The 18875-nt window shown below is 40.9% G+C and overlaps 2 protein-coding genes across 5 annotated transcripts in view; one reads left to right on the forward strand and one right to left on the reverse strand.

Annotated features, from left to right (window-relative positions):
* The window catches only part of LOC103179826 (host cell factor 2), a 33572-nt gene extending 31406 nt beyond the window's left edge, over positions 1-2166 (forward strand). For all 3 annotated transcript variants that reach the window (XM_007895296.2, XM_007895297.2, XM_007895298.2), the window contains one exon: positions 483-2166. In XM_007895296.2, the coding sequence (XP_007893487.1) occupies positions 483-525 (43 nt within the window). In that variant the 3' untranslated portion in view covers positions 526-2166. The remainder of the gene's footprint in view (positions 1-482) is intronic.
* A 4876-nt stretch (positions 2167-7042) lies between these two features.
* On the reverse strand, positions 7043-17793 carry nfyba (nuclear transcription factor Y, beta a). Of its 2 annotated transcripts, none has more exons than XM_007895300.2 (7): positions 17632-17793; positions 11708-11801; positions 10962-11095; positions 9410-9607; positions 8839-8923; positions 7982-8061; positions 7043-7134 (listed from the first exon to the last, which is right to left on the reverse strand). In XM_007895300.2, the coding sequence occupies exons 2-7, from the start codon at positions 11799-11801 to the stop codon at positions 7102-7104; spliced, it is 624 nt and encodes a 207-aa protein (XP_007893491.1). In that variant the 5' UTR covers positions 17632-17793; the 3' UTR covers positions 7043-7101. The 2 variants fall into 2 exon arrangements, with proteins under 2 accessions (XP_007893491.1, XP_007893490.1); XM_007895299.2 differs by lacking the exon at positions 17632-17793 and adding an exon at positions 16739-16943.
* Positions 17794-18875: the final 1082 nt, after the last annotated feature.

Here is an 18875-nt window from a genome sequence, read left to right on the forward strand (position 1 = left end):
CTAATTGTGTACAAGTTGTCTAAAGCCACTGTTCTTGGAAAAAGAACAAAAAACAGCAGCACAGTATGTGATTTTCTTAAAAGGGCAATCAATTCCTTTCCATATTTTCTTTCTTTTCCTCCTTTGCACCAGTGTAATATGCTATTCATATTTGCAGGGTAAACTTAATTATTTTCTAAAATTAAGGTAGACCACAAGTACAGTTAATCACAGTGAAATTACACTGTTACACACTGTTACTGTTCCTGCTATCCACCAAAGAAAAGACTGCTTGGAAGTATTGTGTTGTAACTTGAGGAGGAACAAAAACCAATGCATGTCTGATCATGTCATTGACGCTAGTCAAGGTGAATTTATTCCTCATGTATGGTGACTAGTGGAATTGTTATGAAAGGAGGAGGGGACACGGAACGTTTGTAATCTAAGCTTATTTGGACTAAGGTGGAAAGCCTGTTGACACAACACTATGAATGTCATTTCAGCTCGAAAAGTGGCAGTGCCAAGAAGTCCAAATCTGAAGGATAAAAGGAAGACTTTTTTATTTGTTGGATCAAAGAAGTAAAGTACCATTGGATAGTATTTGTATTTATTTTGTAAATGTTTTGTAATATGTTTCTGTTATACTCTTTAATTCCTATAACTTGTGAGATTCTTAGAGAAGGGATTTAATTTGTATTAATTGTACAAAATACATTTCTTGTTTTAGAACTGTGACAAATAGGCTTCGAGCAAGTTTTAAAGGATAGCTTTTTAGAAACACATAATGTAGATTTTAAATTTGTATTAACATTACTGTGTAGAGTTCATGTAGGTGGCTTGTTTCTAAAGTGGCTTATTCTGAAATCACTACAGTAGTGACTGGATGTTTGCTGTGCAAGCAGTGGTTTAAAGAGTTTTCAAAGAAATGTTGGTGTTTCACCTTGTTGCAGGTGGATTAGGTAGGTCTTTAAAGCATGTTTATATGTGGATAAAGTATGGGACCAAAAAAGGCACTACGGGAAAGCAGCTTGTTCTCAGAGTAGCACTTACACAGATTCTGAATCACCATTAGAAGCAGACGTTATTTGGACATTTTTTTTTGTGTGTTCGCGTGTGCTACAAAGTGGCATTCTTGTGCGTGGTTTGTGATGACAAATTTAAAACTGCCTTTTTATTTTAATTTTTTTTACACAAATAATAGCGAACAAAAAATGTATTGGACGTGTTTAAGTTGTATGACCCCACAAGTTGTTTTTGCTAAAATTGCTATTAAACATCGCCAAATATATTAAACAGAATCGGCTCTTGTTCCACTTGTTGGCCCCAAAACAGCAGCCATTTCTTTCCTTCCCCACCCCCACTACAGACACACATAAGCACTCAGTCCCATCTACAGAAATCACAACTGAAGCTTAGAACTTAGAAGGGGGATAACAAGGAATATCAGCAGTTTTCCCAATGAGTGTTGTTTTTTGGCACAAACAAAACAGCTGTTTTAAGCTACTAAACTCTCAATATCAAATATTAAATGGATTAAAATCTTGATATGTTAAGGGAGCTACTTACTTTGGTGAGTACCATTGGTTTCAGGAATGTTGTGGGGTCATGCAACTTCAAGGGTTTGTTGCTCATTTTTTGTTGGGCTGGTTGAGGCTGTTAATTGATTAATGCTACTACATTGGCTCCTTTTCATCATCTTATAATTGTGTAGTTCAGAAGATTAACCTCTGCTATATTAATGTGTTTTCATTGAGCTTGTAGTTACGATCATTTTTCCGCTTGCTTGGGTGGATTTTTCTTTATTTGTAATTTCACTGTTAATAACCTGTCTATATGTTCACAATGCTGTAATTAATACAAAACTTATAGAGCAAACTTTGATTTGAATTTTAGGCAGCTGCACATAAAGATCTGCACAAATGCTTTTGATAATATCACACCACTTGTAGCTTCAGCTATGGCAAGATGCATTGGGAAGTGTCAGTATAGAGGAAAGGCATAATATTCAGGAATGTTGCTCTTGTGTCTTTATGTGGATGTATATTATGTATATTTATCATTGGAGTAATCCTGATTACAAGCAATCATTTGGTAAGGCATGTTAAGCTTTCTTGTTTTGCAGTAAATACTGCTATTAGACTATTCTGTGCAGATTAGTTTCATTAAAATGATACATTTCCAGCAATAGATGGAGCATTTGGTATCTTTTTACTCCTTGTACCTAGATATTTATTTATACACAACATTCAAAAGTACTTTGAGTTATTGAAAGTGGTATAAACACTTCCATGTACCAGGATAGTTCTCAAAACCGAGGGACACTTTCTGAAGACCAAAGCTTATTGGCGCAACAGAGTCCAGCTCAATCATAGGCACTTCACCACCACATGTATAAATGTGTGGAAAGTACAGAAATGTACTTCCAGGTTAATGTAGCCTTATAGCCTGTGGCGTCGTAACCGTGGTGCACATAAATGAGTTACTCAGTTTGCCACCAAATCCACTTTGTGCTAAGCATTTCCTTGTGTAACTCCTCAAACTTGTTCTTTTCAGTGTTTATGATATATGTGATAATGCAATAGAGGCAAACGGACATTCCATGCAATTCTGCAGTAAAATATGCAACTGGTTGAAATAAAGTCACCTCCAAATTGCAGCACAAAGATCAATCACATCTTAAACAGCAGAGGCAGATATCAAGAACAGCATAAATGTTAAAGAAGAAGGTACTTGCATTTTTATAGTATCTTATTACTTACAGTTGTCAACTGTAGTGACTACTTTTGCACGTAGAAGATCATTTACCGCAGATAAGTTTATTCCTCATTCTTTAGAATGAGTTTGAATTATATATACAAAATAGTTTTGCACATCCTATATCTAATAATAAACCCTCCAAGAAACAAAAACAATAATAAATTGGTCATTTTCAATCCATGACTGTTTGTGGGACACCGCTGTGCGCAATTGGCTGCCGAGTTTCGCCCATAAATACACAGACAATTCACTTCACAGTATATTCTGTGAAGTGCTTTGAGACATCTAGAAGAAGTGAAAAGCGCTATATCAAATGCAAGGATTGTTATTATTTATTATATCTAAACAACACTAGGTCACAAATCTAGTGCCATGTTACTCAAGTTGATTTCCCCCCCCCCCCACCCCCAACTCCGACACATGCTTTGAATATGTAAGCCTTTACCTGCAGGTATACAAACTCCATTTCTTTTGAAAGAAGGTGGAGGTGGCAGCAGCATTATGAATAAGTGACACTCAATAAAAATGTTTAATGTATATAAAAAATGATAGCTACAAGATGAGATGTGCCAAGTCAGGCATAGAAATGAGAGGCAGGACGAAAGATAGCTTTGCTTGTGAGGGAGCAAGACAGATCTTGCCTTTCGGAGATGATGCCAGATTCTCACATTCATTCAACCTGCACATACCAAATGAAGTGCCAGATATCTCAAATCTCTTAAGTGGTCTACTGTGCTCTTTGGTAGCTGTACCACATTCTGTGGAGGCTGACACTTCTCGGGAAAACATTTGGTCATCTGGGAGTCCGACACAGGAGGAGACCTATGCTTAACAGTATCCAAACTATGTGGAGATCCAGGTGACCATTTTCCCCCATGTATCTCTGCAAGGAAACTCACATTACAAAAACAGAGAGCTGGAAAACTTCACCGAAACCTTGACTCACTTTCCTTTCTCCTAGATGCTGCCTGACCTGCTGAGTTTTCCCAGTTCTCTCTGTTTTTGTTTCAGATTCCAGCAACTGCAGTATTTTGTGTTTTGTTCAGGAAAACTCACATTGTCTGGAATGGAACGTGGACTCTCTTCCCTGGATGACACACCCTGATTACCGAATGCTGGGGAGTATTAGGCACAGGTTGGCAAGAGCCAAGTCTTGGGGAAGCCAGATTATGCATTAAGGTGCTGTAGGAGTTTAGTCAGCTAAATCTGCATAATTTACCATTGAAAGCTCTGTCTGGCAAGCTTCCACCTACTTGTCCAGTTAGGACCACCCTACCCATTTAGAGTAGGGTTAACCAGCTGAGTGCTGCAGTACTCTGGGATCCTATTTTACATGAAGGAAGCTTTTGTTTGCAAGTTGTTGCAGTTACTTTCCTCAGACAAGACATTAAACGGAGGTCTGGTCTGTCTCAGTTTGATGTCACTATTCAAAAAGAGAATGCAGTTTCTTCCAGGGCCCTGACCAACAATCCCCTAGAAAAATTGGTGATTCACTTTATGGATGTTTGAGAACATTGTTATGTGCAAATGAACTTCTGTGTTTGCCTATAAATACAGTCACGATTCAGTAAATCTTGTGAAAGGTGCTATACCAAATGAAAAGGATTATCATTATAGTTTGTTTTGACTTCTAGCATTTCATACAAATTAATCATTAGCTTAATGGTAAATTCATTCTGAGACTTCAATCCATACTCTTAACATAAGCTTGTTTTATAAAGCTGAGATAGCATCAAATGTGCATGGTCTCTCACTAATTAAGGCTATTACTTTGGTTGCTTTAGGCTTTTACTGTATAAGTTGGACCATGATTATTTTCTGCATTATCATAAATTATCATTATCATAAAGCTTTGCAGTGTATTTTAAAACCGTAAGACCTATTTGTATCAAATTGCAGGACAGAATACTTAAACCTTAAAAAGTTAATGTATGCAATATTGATGTAATGTAGCAACATAATGTATCATCTGAGGGAACAGATTGTAACCCAAAAAATTATTTTGATTGCACATAAAATGAACATCAGTAAACGAAATACTGCACAAGGTTTTAACCTAGTCTAGTTTATAATTTCCATTTAACCTTTGTTTATTGCAGCGTTGTTATTTTCTCCCTGACATATGGAACAATTTCACTACATTCAGCTGAGGAATCATTTTTGTAAGTTGTTTTGGTAAAACGATTAGATTGCTGAAAATGGTGCAGTAGTAAATTGGTTTGTTATTGCAGGTTTATCACAAAATAAATTGTAGGGAAGTACAGAAAGATTCTAAACCCAGTACACAATACAATATTGATGGGTTATGATTTATATGTAGAATTTACAGTATTGCAGAGTTCTCTAACTCCAGTCCCAATGTGTTGAAACATTTCAAATATGATACTTAAGACAATATGCTAGCTTCCAACACACATGCTTTCAAATAATAATAATAATAATCCTTGCATTTGATATCACGCTTTTCACGTCGGGAGGACGTCCCAAAGCGCTTCACAGAACACACTGTAAAGTGAATTGACTGTATATTTGTGGGCGAACGCGGCAGCCAATTGCGCACAGCAATGTCCCGCAAACAGTCGTAGATTGAAAATGACCAATTTATTATTGTTTTTGTTTTTTGGAGGGATTATTATTAGGCTCTGTGTGGAGTAAGGAAACTTGCCCGAAGTTTCGCCCTCCGCCTGGAACTGAACTCGGGTCTCTCGCTTGCAAAGCGAGTGCTCTAACCACTGAGCTACAGGACTCCAGACTGCAGTGGGTCAGTTTGTGGCTAACCTCCCACATTGCGAGGGCCAATAGAAAATTGTGGAAATATTTTCAAAAATTGCGGAAATAATCGCAGAGAAATTTGACAAATTTTGTGGAAAATTGGTTGGAGGGAGGGGGGTTGATGTTTTGTGCGAACTGGGCTGTTCCAGTTAAATAAGAAATGTAGGTTTGTTATCCATGTAATTTGAGACGTGTTAAGTAATATGCTTATTTGTATTACAGGTGGTCACTCTTTAAACATTCTGCTTCCTTACACCTTTTCAGTGTTAGATATTTTAAACTTTATCCACAAGTTGCACTACCTTGTGGATTAGTTAGCGCAACTTTGGAATGTATTGTATTACATTGACATACAACATATGTGAGTATTATTCTCTGGTATTTTTGATTACTTTCCGATTAGATTTATTCCTCAATTTTACTTAGACCACCAACTTATTTGGGATCCTATAGAACGCATCTATTAACTGATCATTACTTAACATGCACAACAGCAATGTCAGTTTGTGCGGTTAGTTCTGGCTCAGTCCTCAGATAGACACAATAGTGGTTTAGTGAGCCTCAATGACCCAGATGAGGGATGTGGGGAAAATCAGCTCCCAATTCCTAGCAGTGTCCAATCTCAGAGCTGGAGAGGTGGAAAGGGTGAGGTGAAATGTGCTTGTAGTTTAATGTCCTGGTCAAGTCAATTTGGGTGAAGTACAGGATGGCAACTGAGTTCTAAAGAATTGTAGCCCAGAAGAACAAAAAGGGGTAAAATGTCAACTTCTTCAAATAATCACAATTAGAAAGGAAAATGTGGGTCATCTATAGAAAAAAAACAAAAAGCGTTTCACCCTTTAGGACAGAGTTAAGTGGACAGCAGTAGCTTTAAGCTCAGTGTGAGCCTCAACCACCTCCTCCAGTAAAATCTATCATCAAGGGTTGTTTGATTCCCATGCAAAGGAGGTTCAATGTGAAAAGTTAATCCAGATTGATGATCCAGACAATTTAAGGTGGACGAGGACAATTCACAAAGCAAAGAGTAATTGGAGCAACTTCTGGATCAGTTCACATCAACAGGCTGTAAAGCGCAACAGACAGACCAAAACATCTGCTTTAGTACTCTCAAAAACAATTTATTATACACCTGTTTTATTAAAAGGGTACATCTAGTGAAATTACTTATTTGAATTACAAAAGGAGCAACATGATTCAATATGAAAATAAGATACTGTCCAGTAAGCTTTGACAGTAATAAATCAGTCACACAGCTGCCAACGAAATCAGCTCCAGCATTTTCTTTACACAAAACCAAACAAACTCTTGTACAAAACAAAAGTACTTTGTAACTGTGATACATTATAAAGATTCAGTTTTCTTTTTAAAACCGGTAAATAAGAAATGATCCTTCAGGTAGGGTTAGAAATTGTATTTCTTGGTCACACCCCAGGAACCTATCAAAGCATCTACATCTATCCAGAATATAGTACGGAGCAGGTCAATCGATCCTCATCAGGTCAGCTGATAGTTTCTCTGCTCTTATCCTTGTTCATTTTCAGCCAGTAATCTGTTATCACACAGTTTCATACGTTTCTACATCTTACATTTCGATCAGGAGAACTGAATTGGTTGTACACCTGAAATCTGCAAAATTAAGAAGAGAAAAAGCAATCGATCAGCTTCCAGTAAAAATGGCCGGACAATACTGAAGCTCTGTTGGCCCATTTCTTTGTTACAGAAACAATACTCAATTACCTCAGCACAGTTTGATAATGAAGCACTAATCTGATTTTTAAAAAGTACAATCATATTTGGACTAGATTATTGATCACATTGCTGATGTATTGCATATTACAGTAAACCTCACATAAGACAACAACTTGCATTTATATATAGCACCCTTCACGCGGGATAGTGTCCTGGAGCGTTTCGAGTTGGGGCAAAGTATGAATTGTTTTGCCCACAAATATACAGTCTATTCTATGAAGCGCTTCGAGATGTCGAGAAGACGTGAAAAGCGCTACATCAAATGCCAGGATTATTATAATAATTGTAAATTTCATCAATAGTAGGAAATTCAACGAGACTTGGGCTATTATATAATTCATACAGATCATACTTGTGAAAGTTTTACTGAACTATATTAAAACTGGATTCTCTTCACAAATTCTAGTTTTTGTCTTTTTTATAGGCAGTAATAATGAGGAAATTTAGAATTAGAAGTTTTTATATTTGTTTTTTCAAATAAAGAAAAGCTATTTTAGCTTAATAATTCTTGCGTTTCATATAGCGCCTTAGCACTTCTTCGAGACGTCTCAAAGCGGTTCACAGAATATACTGTAAAGTGAATTAATTGTATATTTTGTCAGGACATTCATAAAAATGGAACAGGTTCTGTCAGTAACAAAACACATTAGAGATGAAACTCAACACCGGGATTGATTGCTGCAAGACAACAACACTGCAGTTTTAACAAACGCTTAACTCCTACCTGTTGGTAAGATGTTGTATAAACCATCACATTTTGTTGCTGGCCATCAGCAGTGATCAGTCCTGTTGTCAATTGATTAGCTGTTGGGAATAAGAATCAAATCATAAATCGTTTAACCTTTTATAATAAACAAGAATCCTTGCATTTGATATAGCACTTTTCACATCTTCTAGACAACAGCAAAATTACTTTTGTAAAGCGCCTTTCACGTCAAGAGGACGTCGCAAGGTGCTGAACAGTCAGGGATCAGGACCCAAGCGTGTGGGGTCAGAGTTGGGAAGAGGGAGGTCAGAGAGCTAGGAGGGCGGCTGAAGGTACAGTCGAAAAGGAGAGTCTTAAGTCCTGCCTTGAAGGAGGCAAGGGAGGGAGCAAAGTGAAGGGATTGTGGGATGGAGTTCCAAAGGGTGGGGGAAGAGAGGCTGAAAGCAAACAGTGCATAGCTCTGTGGAATTCTTGAGTGCTATTAAAAGGCAGGGCAAAACAAATCTTGTATTTTTCTTGACATTGACAAGTTTCTTATGACACATTAACATTGTAACAGGCAAAAACAGTCATTTATGGATACGCTGTTACTGCGACAACATGTAAACCTTTCCCTCAAAATCTACATTGGGCCATGCAGCAACAGGCTGTTGGGCACTAAGATACTTCAAACAAGGCCTTCCCGGACTCAAACTGCAATATTTCGACCTTAAGACTGCTCCAAAGTCTTTCAATGCATTAAGTTGTTTTCTACCGATTATAAAAAATAGCTGTATTTATATGCAAATATCTCTCCTGACATCGAGCTGCCAACCTCAGTAATATTTCTTAAATTCCAGCACAACAATCTATAATCAGCAGATGCCAATACTTACAGAATGATTCTTCTGTGAGTTCCTCGCCAAGCCCATCAGCACTTCCACCTGTTGCCGGGTTTATTCCTTTCTCCCCTTTCATTGCCTGAACAATTCAATTCAGCTTTATTATATTAAAAAAGACAAAGTGATTGAAAAATCAATTTGCTTCTTCCAGGTACCTCCTTGATTTTGCATGGAGCTAACATTACAAGAATCAAAAGCAACAGAGATAGTGCAAAACCACCAGATAATGGTATTCCAGTGCACTGAGACAATGGAAATGACACCAGGTGGAATCAGGTCGGCAGCAAACTTCCTGTCCCGGTCTTGCTGTCGATGGAAGATCCCAGATGAGACCAGAGACTTGGAGAGAATCCATTCCAGTTCTCTCTCTTCATTCACATTCATACACACACACACAGCAAATCAATAGTAGTTCTGGCAACAAGATAGTTTTTCCACTGTGTGAGCCAGAAACTGCACAAAAATTGCTGACTTCTAAAATAACACAAACTACCAACAGTTTACCAATACATCAAAAATAGCAATAGTTTAGACATGTAAAATGCTAAATGTTAAGCAAGCTTACCTCTCTGAATTTCTGCAAGTACAGTTTTAGTGGTTCCACATAACTATCAAACCCCAGTGTAGACATAGCAAAAAGGATGTCTTCTCCGTTGATAGTTTTGCGTTTCTCCTGGTGACACCTTTCACTGGCTTCTGACGTTATAAAACTGATAAACTCGCTCACGCACTCTTGAACACACTCTTTAGCATCCTTAGCAATCTGGTGAGAAAAAAATATCAAGTTGGAGTATTCAGAGATCAATATATTAGTTTTCTGACTTTATCATATCCATTGAAACTCACAAGTCAATATCTATTGCATTCTCAATTACAGATAGGGTACCTAAAAGTAGAGTGCTAAACAGTAAACTTGAGTGATGAATACATGTTCCTTTCTTGCTGCAGTAGCTTTCTAATAGGACTAAACTGTACCTCAGAATTTGAAGACACATTTTATAACTAAACCCTGTAACGATTATTTCCTACTCAGAATTAATGCAGAATGCTGTTTCTAGATTAACAACAGGTTTCACAGAGGCTTGGGAGTGGGACACTCATCTTTCCTTTCTCTGCGGGAATGACATTTACACAGGTCTTTCACAACAAAGAATTTTAAAAATTGTAAGACAAATAAGGTTTCAAATGACAATTTCTGTATCAATGCAACATGGTTTTGAAATCCCTGATAAGAGTGAAATCCATAATTTGGCAAGTCACTGGAGACCATGTTTACACAGGCACTCTCACACTACATGGCTGCACTCAAGTTAAACTTCAAAAAAGTTCAGAAGCATTGGTTCACTGCATCACCTTCAGATATGTTTAAAGACAGTTCTTCACTAACATTCAACCTTCATTCAGGTACAAGCGTTGGAAGCTCTGCACATCATTTGACCAATGAGAGTGCAATTTGCTGCCTCCAGTTGTTGTACATTATAAAACAAGCAATCTGGTACCCCAAGTAGATAACAGAGATGCCCATATAGAACAACATCTTACAGGAAGTCAACAAGGAGCTTGCACTTAACTAGATTAAAAGTGGTTATTCTAAAACTCTAAGTGCAACTCAAATCTCCACAAATCTTGGTGGATTGGTATGAGATTAGACACGCTAGTAACCATTTACATTTACAAGATGGACCTGTGTCAAGATTCACGCTCAATAGTAACAGATACCAAATCCACAAATAGAAAAAGGAGCTGATCATTATCAACCCCCGCAGCCTGTTGCAGGCTGAGGCACATTCCTTTGCAGCAGATTGATCAGTTCAAAATCTCCATCATGTTTCTAGTCCCACTCTGAGGATGTCCACTGCCTATCAGAGACTGCTAGCCACAGGCAGGGTTTATTATCTACACTTACAATCAAAATCAGTCACCAAAAAACATCAGAAAAGAATTCTACATAACTGACTGTGAAGTATGTTCATTTTATAACTCCTAGCTCTAAGAAAATTCATTCTTTAATATAAAGTCTAAGTCCACACACTTGTAACATGCACCAATAATGCTGAGCTATGCGCCAGAAGACATAGGTGATACTTCTCCTTCACATAATACAAGTTGAATAATACCTTTCCTGTTGTAGGCACGGCTGATTTCATTATCCGAGCGACATTAGCAATCGGAAGATAGATGTCTTGTTCTCTATAGGATTCTTTGGAGCCATTTGTGTCATCATGATCACCAAGCCCTTCATCTGTATCTCCTGAAGCATAGCAATTTTAAATAAAAAATACGGACTATATACTCAAGTGCACTTTTACATTTTTCAAGGTTAATTTTTGGAATCGGGGTGGTGCTGTCATAATGCAGCTTGAAAATGGAAGGTTTTTGCACTTTTGGTACCCAGAATTAGTATAACCAGGGGTGTTCCCAGAACTCTGCAACCCCCTTCGCACATACAAGAGACATCTATTTTTAGACCAGATACCAGGAGTCCATTTTAGGCAGCAGGGAGTAATGTTTTGGAAGGATGCTGTGCATTGACTGGCACCCAATACAATTGCCCTGGAAACCGAATTTTAATAATAATCATTGTATTTGTTTTGCACCTACAACATCAAAACAGCTCAAAAGCATGTTTAGTGTCAAGTTTGCTATAAGCTGTAGCGACTGTCTATTTGTAGGCAAACATGGCAGCCAATTTGGCATGGCAATGTCCCAGAAAACACATGTTCAAAGTTCAATGCAGGTATGTTACACTGCGATTGGAAGTACAGAAGGAAATGGTAAAAGAATTATGAAGTGAATGACCAATTTCATAGTAGGGAATGTTGGCCAGGACGCTGAGAGAAACTCCATTCTTGCAGGTTCTTACCTTCATGGGACTGTAACACATAGTGACTTCCACCTATATAATCGCCAGCAATTCCTAACTGCGAAGCATCTGTTGTGGAACCGTCGCCATCCATCTGGAAAAGGAAGAATATTTAAGTGAAACAATACTGATTTACTTCCTAAAAAATGAGCAGTCGAGTATTACGATTGCATAATACATTCTTAAAATAATGCAAATCAATAATATATGTAGACAATGTTTTAAAAGGGGATGTTAGATTTGTTTGTAAGCTTACATGAATCTTGTAAAGTAATCCTTTGACACTGTAGGATCCACATTAGGTCAGACAAGATTCTCTGGGTTACAAAGACAAATAATACTGTTTTGCTAACATCTCTGAGTGCTTTTGTACAACATCCACATAACCTGAGTTCTGCAGTGCACAGTAATCATTTTGCTTCAGTAAACACATGTTCAAAGTGTATATGCAGGTCTGTTACACCGCGATTGGAAATGCAGAAAGAAAATGGAACAAGAATCTGAATACATAAAATACATTAAAATGGCGCAAGCTGTGGAGGTGAGTTCAAATTAAGTCAATACATTGTTAGATTTCAATGGAGTTGTAGATTGTCCGTACTCCTGCGTTACAGGATTGTAACTTTTTAATCTAAGGATTCAGTTCTGCAGTATATTTTTCATCTCTCAGGAAGATATTGTAAGAGGCTCCAGCTAAAAGCAGTGCCCAGTATTTAATGACACCACACAGACCAAAAGTCCATAGGTCTGTTTCCCTGGTCTGTCCTGAAATAGCTGATCTTAGCTAGGGTAGCAGTTGGGGCAGTACAATTGATATTAGTAGCCCTAAGATAAGGAGAAGTAATAATCAAGTCATGAATCTTGCTTCTGATTGAGATCTAGTGAACTTGCTGGAAAGTGTTCATGTAAGTGACAAGATCAGATTTGTCCCTGAATTCCCCATGATTAAATATTCTCCTGTTTAGGCTTACGCATAAAGAATGGCCATTTGGACAATGTCCTGGAGGGCAATCATAATTAATTCTAATGTATTGATTTGTTTTATTGCATATACAGAATTAAGCACTTATATGGGCAAGTGATTACAGACAGAAAATGTTAATGAACTGCACAAGAACCAAAAACATACTGGAGCTGACAGGCTGAAGCATAAATTGGTGTTGATAAAGAAGTCGATAACTCTACTTACATTAAGCAGCCTATATAGAAACAGTACCTTGTGGAGAAATAAAACCACTGGTCAAGCCTACTTCTTGGAATAGCGGTCACTCATGCACAGGTGTTATTGCTGAATTTGCTGTTAAACTTGTGCATAATGCAAATTCCAGTTCATATAAATGGAAATATTAGCAGTGGGTATTGTACCTAGTTTAGGCAAATCTGTTTGAACATATTGTGTACAATGGGATTCAATCATAGTTTTGTGCACCTCAAAAGTGAAAGTAGCATGATCAAAAGGGAAATTCACCAATACTCACAGAAGCCTGGCAGCAAAAATATTTATAATTAGGCTACAGAGTTGATCAAAATAAATACAGAATACACAATTTGTTAATATACAAATTAGGGTTCTTTAAGCAAATCCTTAAAAGGAAAACATCAAAACTGTAGCAGTTTAACAACAATTGAGTCATTTTAAAAATATAACTACACTTCCTGTGGTGACTGTAAACAGCTTCGTGAACAGATCACACTATTTGAAGTATTCATTTTTTTCTTGTAAGAATGTAAATCTGTCATAATGAAATGTAAAATGCTTTTAGAAAATCACTGTAATTCTACCAATATCCAACACCCTTTATTATAACATTGAAATATTGAAATTGAAAAATGTCCTTAACATAACATCATCTCCTATTTCTTATAAGCACTTTTTAAATAAATCTCTCCAATGCCATAAATTCAGTTACTAATTTCCATTTCATAACATTTTCAACTCAATAAAGATTAATATCACACACGGCACAAGACTGACTAAACACCCCACTCACTACCTTTGCTCAACCTGTGTGATTTACACTGAATATCAAGGGATTCTGAGATTGCTTTGTAACTCGCTCACCATCAAGAGTCAGCTGACATTTTTTTTCTGAAATAAGTTAGTAAAATACTATATTAGATATCTTGTTTCACATCTATTGCAAAACAAGAATATATCATGACCTAGTGTAGAAATATTGATCAGAGCTTCAGAGTATGCACATGATATAAGATTATGGCACACTAACTTGATAAACACAGTAGCAATTATTTTTACACTCTAAATTACAGTAACAAAATAGCTTATCTGACTCTTTTAAACATTTCCCCAAATTACAATGAGGTATTATTAAAGATCTTTGAGACTCCAGCGTTCTTATCTAACAGGTGATAGAAACCATATATTCTGTTTACTCATGTGGAGTCCTGTAGCTCAGTGGTTAGAGCACTCGCTTTGCAAGTGAGAGACCTGAGTTCAACTCCAGGCAGAGGGCGAAACCTTGGGCAAGTTTCCTTACTCCACACACCTAATAATAATCCCTCCAAAACCAAAAACAATAATAAATTGGTTATTTTCAATCTACGACTGTTTGTGGGACATTGCTGTGCGCAATTGGCTGCCGCGTTCGCCCACAAATATAGTCAATTCACTTTACAGTGTGTTCTGTGAAGCGCTTTGGGACGTCCTCCCGACGTGAAAAGCGCTATATCAAATGCAAGGATTATTATTATGAGCTTTTTCCTGTTCCTCTCACACCCAAAAGATAGTCAACTGAAATATCAACTAACTGTTAAATATCATAATAAAAGGATAACACCACCTGGCTATTTCTGCTTGTTATCTTTACAACATGCTGTGACTCACCATTCTAAAAAGAGCTTGGGGATTTCTGAACCTCCCATCATATAGAGACCATCTTAAAATGTTAACAGCTGGAAAGGGGTAGCAATATAAAGTGTGAGCTTCACAAACAAGTTACTGCACTCAGAAAGTATGAACACATTGAGCTCACACCTGAACATTGAGCATTTCTGCTTATGGAATTGTGCGCGGATAGAGACTATCCAGTTTCTAAATGTACATTGGATTTCTTTTTGACAGCTTTTCTAGATTTTTTTTGTACTCTCCACGACCATCTGCGAGTCTGCCAAACCCACAGGGTGCTTTCCCCGGCTGTCTTGTACTTTGCAGTGGTATGCAACATTCTGAAACTATGTAGAGACATTTGCAGGTTTCTGGAACTTGCTACAGGGACAGAAAACCACACTAAACAGCCAGCTCCTCCATAAACTTGAAGCCAGAAATACCAAAGGAATCTACCAGCATATATCTAAAAAAATGTGACAAACCATATATCCTTTCCTCTCTAAAAAGAAGCATTTTACAGAGGAAAGTTATTAGTTATACAACCTTATCCTTTCACAAGTTGCCAATCAGTTAATTTCAATAAAATCAGATTTTAAAATACATCAGTATATCGTGATGTTATTACTACGTTCATCTGTTATTATCGAGCAAAAATGGCATACACTACTAAATTAAAAGTTGTGTTGTTATGAGAATATACAGGTGGGCGGTGCCTCATTGGGTGTGCCTTTATCTCTACCCCTGCAAACCGTAGATCACTCAGCAGCAAAAACAAACACTAATAGAACAAATTGCATTTATATATCTCCTTTCACGTCAGGATATCCCAAGGCGTTGAACAGTCAAGGGTTTGCATCAGGTGTGGAGGGTAAGCTGACTGAAGGCACAGTCAGAGGAAAGTAGACAGATCTTGAAGGAAGCAATGGAAGGGGTGAGGCAAAGGGTCAGTGGGGGCAGATAGGTTGAAAGCTGATGGTGGAATGGCAGGGCGGGAAGTGTGAAGCAGGCCAGCACCTGCTGAACAGAGGAAGCATGTGAGTTTGTAGGGTTTAATAAGTTTGCAGAGGTAGGGTGGGTAAGCCTGTGGAGGAACTTAAAAGAACCAACTGGAAAAAAAAATTGTACTTTACAAGTCAAACATTTGCAGATTTTTTTGGCTTAAAAATGACAAACATTATTTCTGTCTTATAATTTAAGGCTTTGAAATCAAAGTTTGGTTTCACTTGACCATGGTCAACATTTTAATTATCATGATATTGCAAGGCATAATCCTACAACTGCTTTTCTAAATGTAAAAATCATAATACTGTGTTTTCTCTAACCCAGATATCTTTTGGTGCCTTTAGTCGTTTTGAATTTTTTTTTTTTACTTCCATTTCACCATAAAACCAGTTCATATAAATGGAAACAATCTGATCGTGGTGAAACAGACTCCACCCACACGCTTGCCAATACAGCGAGTTGGCCAAATTGTCCATTTCCTTTCAATAAATCAAAGATTATCCAGACATTTGTAAGGAACAGTAAATGCTAAGGTGCAGCCAGCCAGTAAAGCACCACCAGCAAGGCAGGTAGCCAGTGAGCAAATAATGCATTACTGGAGATAAAATATTTATGGCCAGTATCCAGGTTAATGGCATCAAACTGCAATAATAAGCTTTCGTAGGAAATGTGGCCTCCACCACTGAATAAGCAACCTCTGCTTTTGAGGTACGGTGTGAGAGAACCTTTGACGGTCACTTTTTAAATCTTTTCTACTCGGGTCAGAATAGATATACCCCAAATACTGATATAAAATGTATAGGGGGGTGTGGGGGGAAGACAGAGGAAGAAAGGGGGAGAGAGGTTCCGATTCCTTTTATTGACATTAAGGCATGACAGACTTCACTCAGACACGACTCAAACCTGCCACAAGCCTCACTGCCAATACACTCGTTGAAATAAATACTGAATTGACCAACAGACGAGAGACACTCCTGGACAAGACATTGAAAAAGACTGGGTTTAAAAACAACTGTGTGTGTGTGTGTATGGGGGGGGGGGAGGTGAAGATGCTGAACAACATACTTCGAGATCAAGAGCACAAACACATACAGAAACCCTTTGCAAAGTAAAGGGCTGAGGAGAGTTCAGCCACGTTGCCCGGTGTGGTCTGGTCTGGTCTGGACTGACAGTTGAGTTACCTTTGGACACATTGGCGGCTGATGTCAGACCAGGTTACTGACCGGCACTCTCAGCCTCGGGTTTGCCACAGCCGCCGGTGGCAATGGGAAGAGTCTCGTCTCGCCTTTGCTCCAGACCAGGGGGGAGGGGAGAGGGGAGGTCACCGACACAGCAAAACCCCCGAGGCCTGAGCTCACGGAGTGGGCCTGAGCTCCATGTCAGGGGCGGAAGGCAGAGGCAGAGCTCAGGGCTCCCTCCCTCCCCTCCCCAGCGCGGGCCTCTCTCTCCCCCTGACCAGGGGCACCCCCCACCCTCTCTCTCTCCCCCACCCACCCACTCCCTCCCTCTCCCCTCTCTCTCTCTGGACCTTCATACTCTTCCCCCTCCCTCCTCAGTCAGGGCCCCATTTCCCTCCCCTCCCGCTTTTTTTCCCCCCCTCCCTCCCTCCCACTCGCCGCCAAAAAAGTGCAGCGAGCGCGGGCGGCACCGGGGCGCTGGTTCAGCGGCCGCTTGAGATCCCCCCCCATACCCCCCACACACCCCCGACCCGAGGGAGGGGAGAGAGGGCGGGTGGGCGACCGCTTCAGGGATATGGTGAAACCCCATCCCAGGGAGAGAGAGGGAGAGGGGGGAGGGAGGGGGGGAGGTGGGCGGGAGAGGGGAGGGGAGGAGGGGGGGGAGGGAAGAGAAAAAGAGCGGGGAAGCGAGCGCCTGTAGGCCGCGGCCCGAGCCCGAGCCCCGTCGCCCGCACAGCCCCCGTCCTGCCCGTCCGCGGCTCGAGCCACGAATCCGAGCGCAGCCCCAACGCGCCTCTTCCTGCTCGATCCGCAGCAAATAAAAAACGGACGGACATTAGGTTCAAGCGGGGGAGCTGCAGAAATCGGTGCGAATCATTGGCCAAGCGGGGACAAACCTTATTGAAGCGCTGCCGGAGCCCTGGTTGGTTAGTTGAAGAAGCGGCTGTGGTTGGACAAAATGGCTGCGAAGGAGCCAGTCCCAGCGCGGAGCCGCGCTTCCAGCACTCGGCCCGCCCTCCCCCCGCGGTCCCAGCGCGGAGCCGCGCTTCCAGCACTCGGCCCGCCCTCCCCCCGCGGTCCCAGCGCGGAGCCGCGCTTCCAGCACTCGGCCCGCCCTCCCCCGCGGTCCCAGCGCGGAGCCGCCCTTCCAGCACTCGGCCCGCCCTCCCCCCGCGGTCCCAGCGCGGAGCCGCGCTTCCAGCACTCGGCCCGCCCTCCCCCGCGGTCCCAGCGCGGAGCCGCCCTTCCAGCACTCGGCCCGCCCTCCCCCCGCGGTCCCAGCGCGGAGCCGCCCTTCCAGCACTCGGCCCGCCCTCCCCCCGCGGTCCCAGCGCGGAGCCGCCCTTCCAGCACTCGGCCCGCCCTCCCCCCGCGGTCCCAGGGCTTCCCCCAAGGCTCCCAAGATTTGGTTTGGATGGAGAAAGTTTCCCTTCGAGGTCCATTGTATCCCGAATGCCCGTCCTGGACCTTCGGCCCATCGCAGCTTCAAGCTGTGTGTTAAATGAGTCCGCTGTCCCGGCCTCGGACATCCTTCCTGATGACCCGCTCCAGCCTCAAATCGCCATCTGGATTGAAAAGGGAATGTTTCCCGGTGTCGGCCCCGAAATTGCCCTCCGCCACTCTGAAAGGATGTCCTCGTGCTCTACAGCGGCGGCCGCCGGTCTGGATGCTCTCGAGCGCGGTGATGGGATTCCGCGTACGTCACACACCCGACCGACTTGGCCCCCAAAACAACAATCACATTTTCCTTCGTTGAATTTTTTCTTCAATTACGGCTGTGCCGTAGGTATCGTGGCTCAGTAGCTACTGGAACTTTGACGCGGATGTGCCTGGACTGGTGGGGGGGGGGGGGGTTGGTTTGTGGTCCACCTCTTCATGCTCCAAGAAGTTGATCACAATCAAGTGGTCAACCGGTTGGAGCCCCCTCTTCTAAAGGATTGTTCCTGGTTTACCTTTCCAGACTGGGCAGAGCTGGTGTTTGCCCCGTGGGTGCCCCGTGCAAAGCTTCGATTCCAGGGCCCCTATCACTTGCCAGAGGGGGTGGGGGGTGAATCACACTTGTGTAGCCGGGGTCAGTAGCTGCTGTCGATGACTCTTTAACCGCGGGGGTAGCAGGCAGCCGGTTGCGACCCAATCGAGC

This window comes from Callorhinchus milii, unplaced genomic scaffold (assembly GCF_018977255.1).
Source record: "Callorhinchus milii isolate IMCB2004 unplaced genomic scaffold, IMCB_Cmil_1.0 Scaffold5, whole genome shotgun sequence".
In the NCBI taxonomy this organism is placed as follows: Eukaryota; Metazoa; Chordata; class Chondrichthyes; order Chimaeriformes; family Callorhinchidae; genus Callorhinchus; species Callorhinchus milii.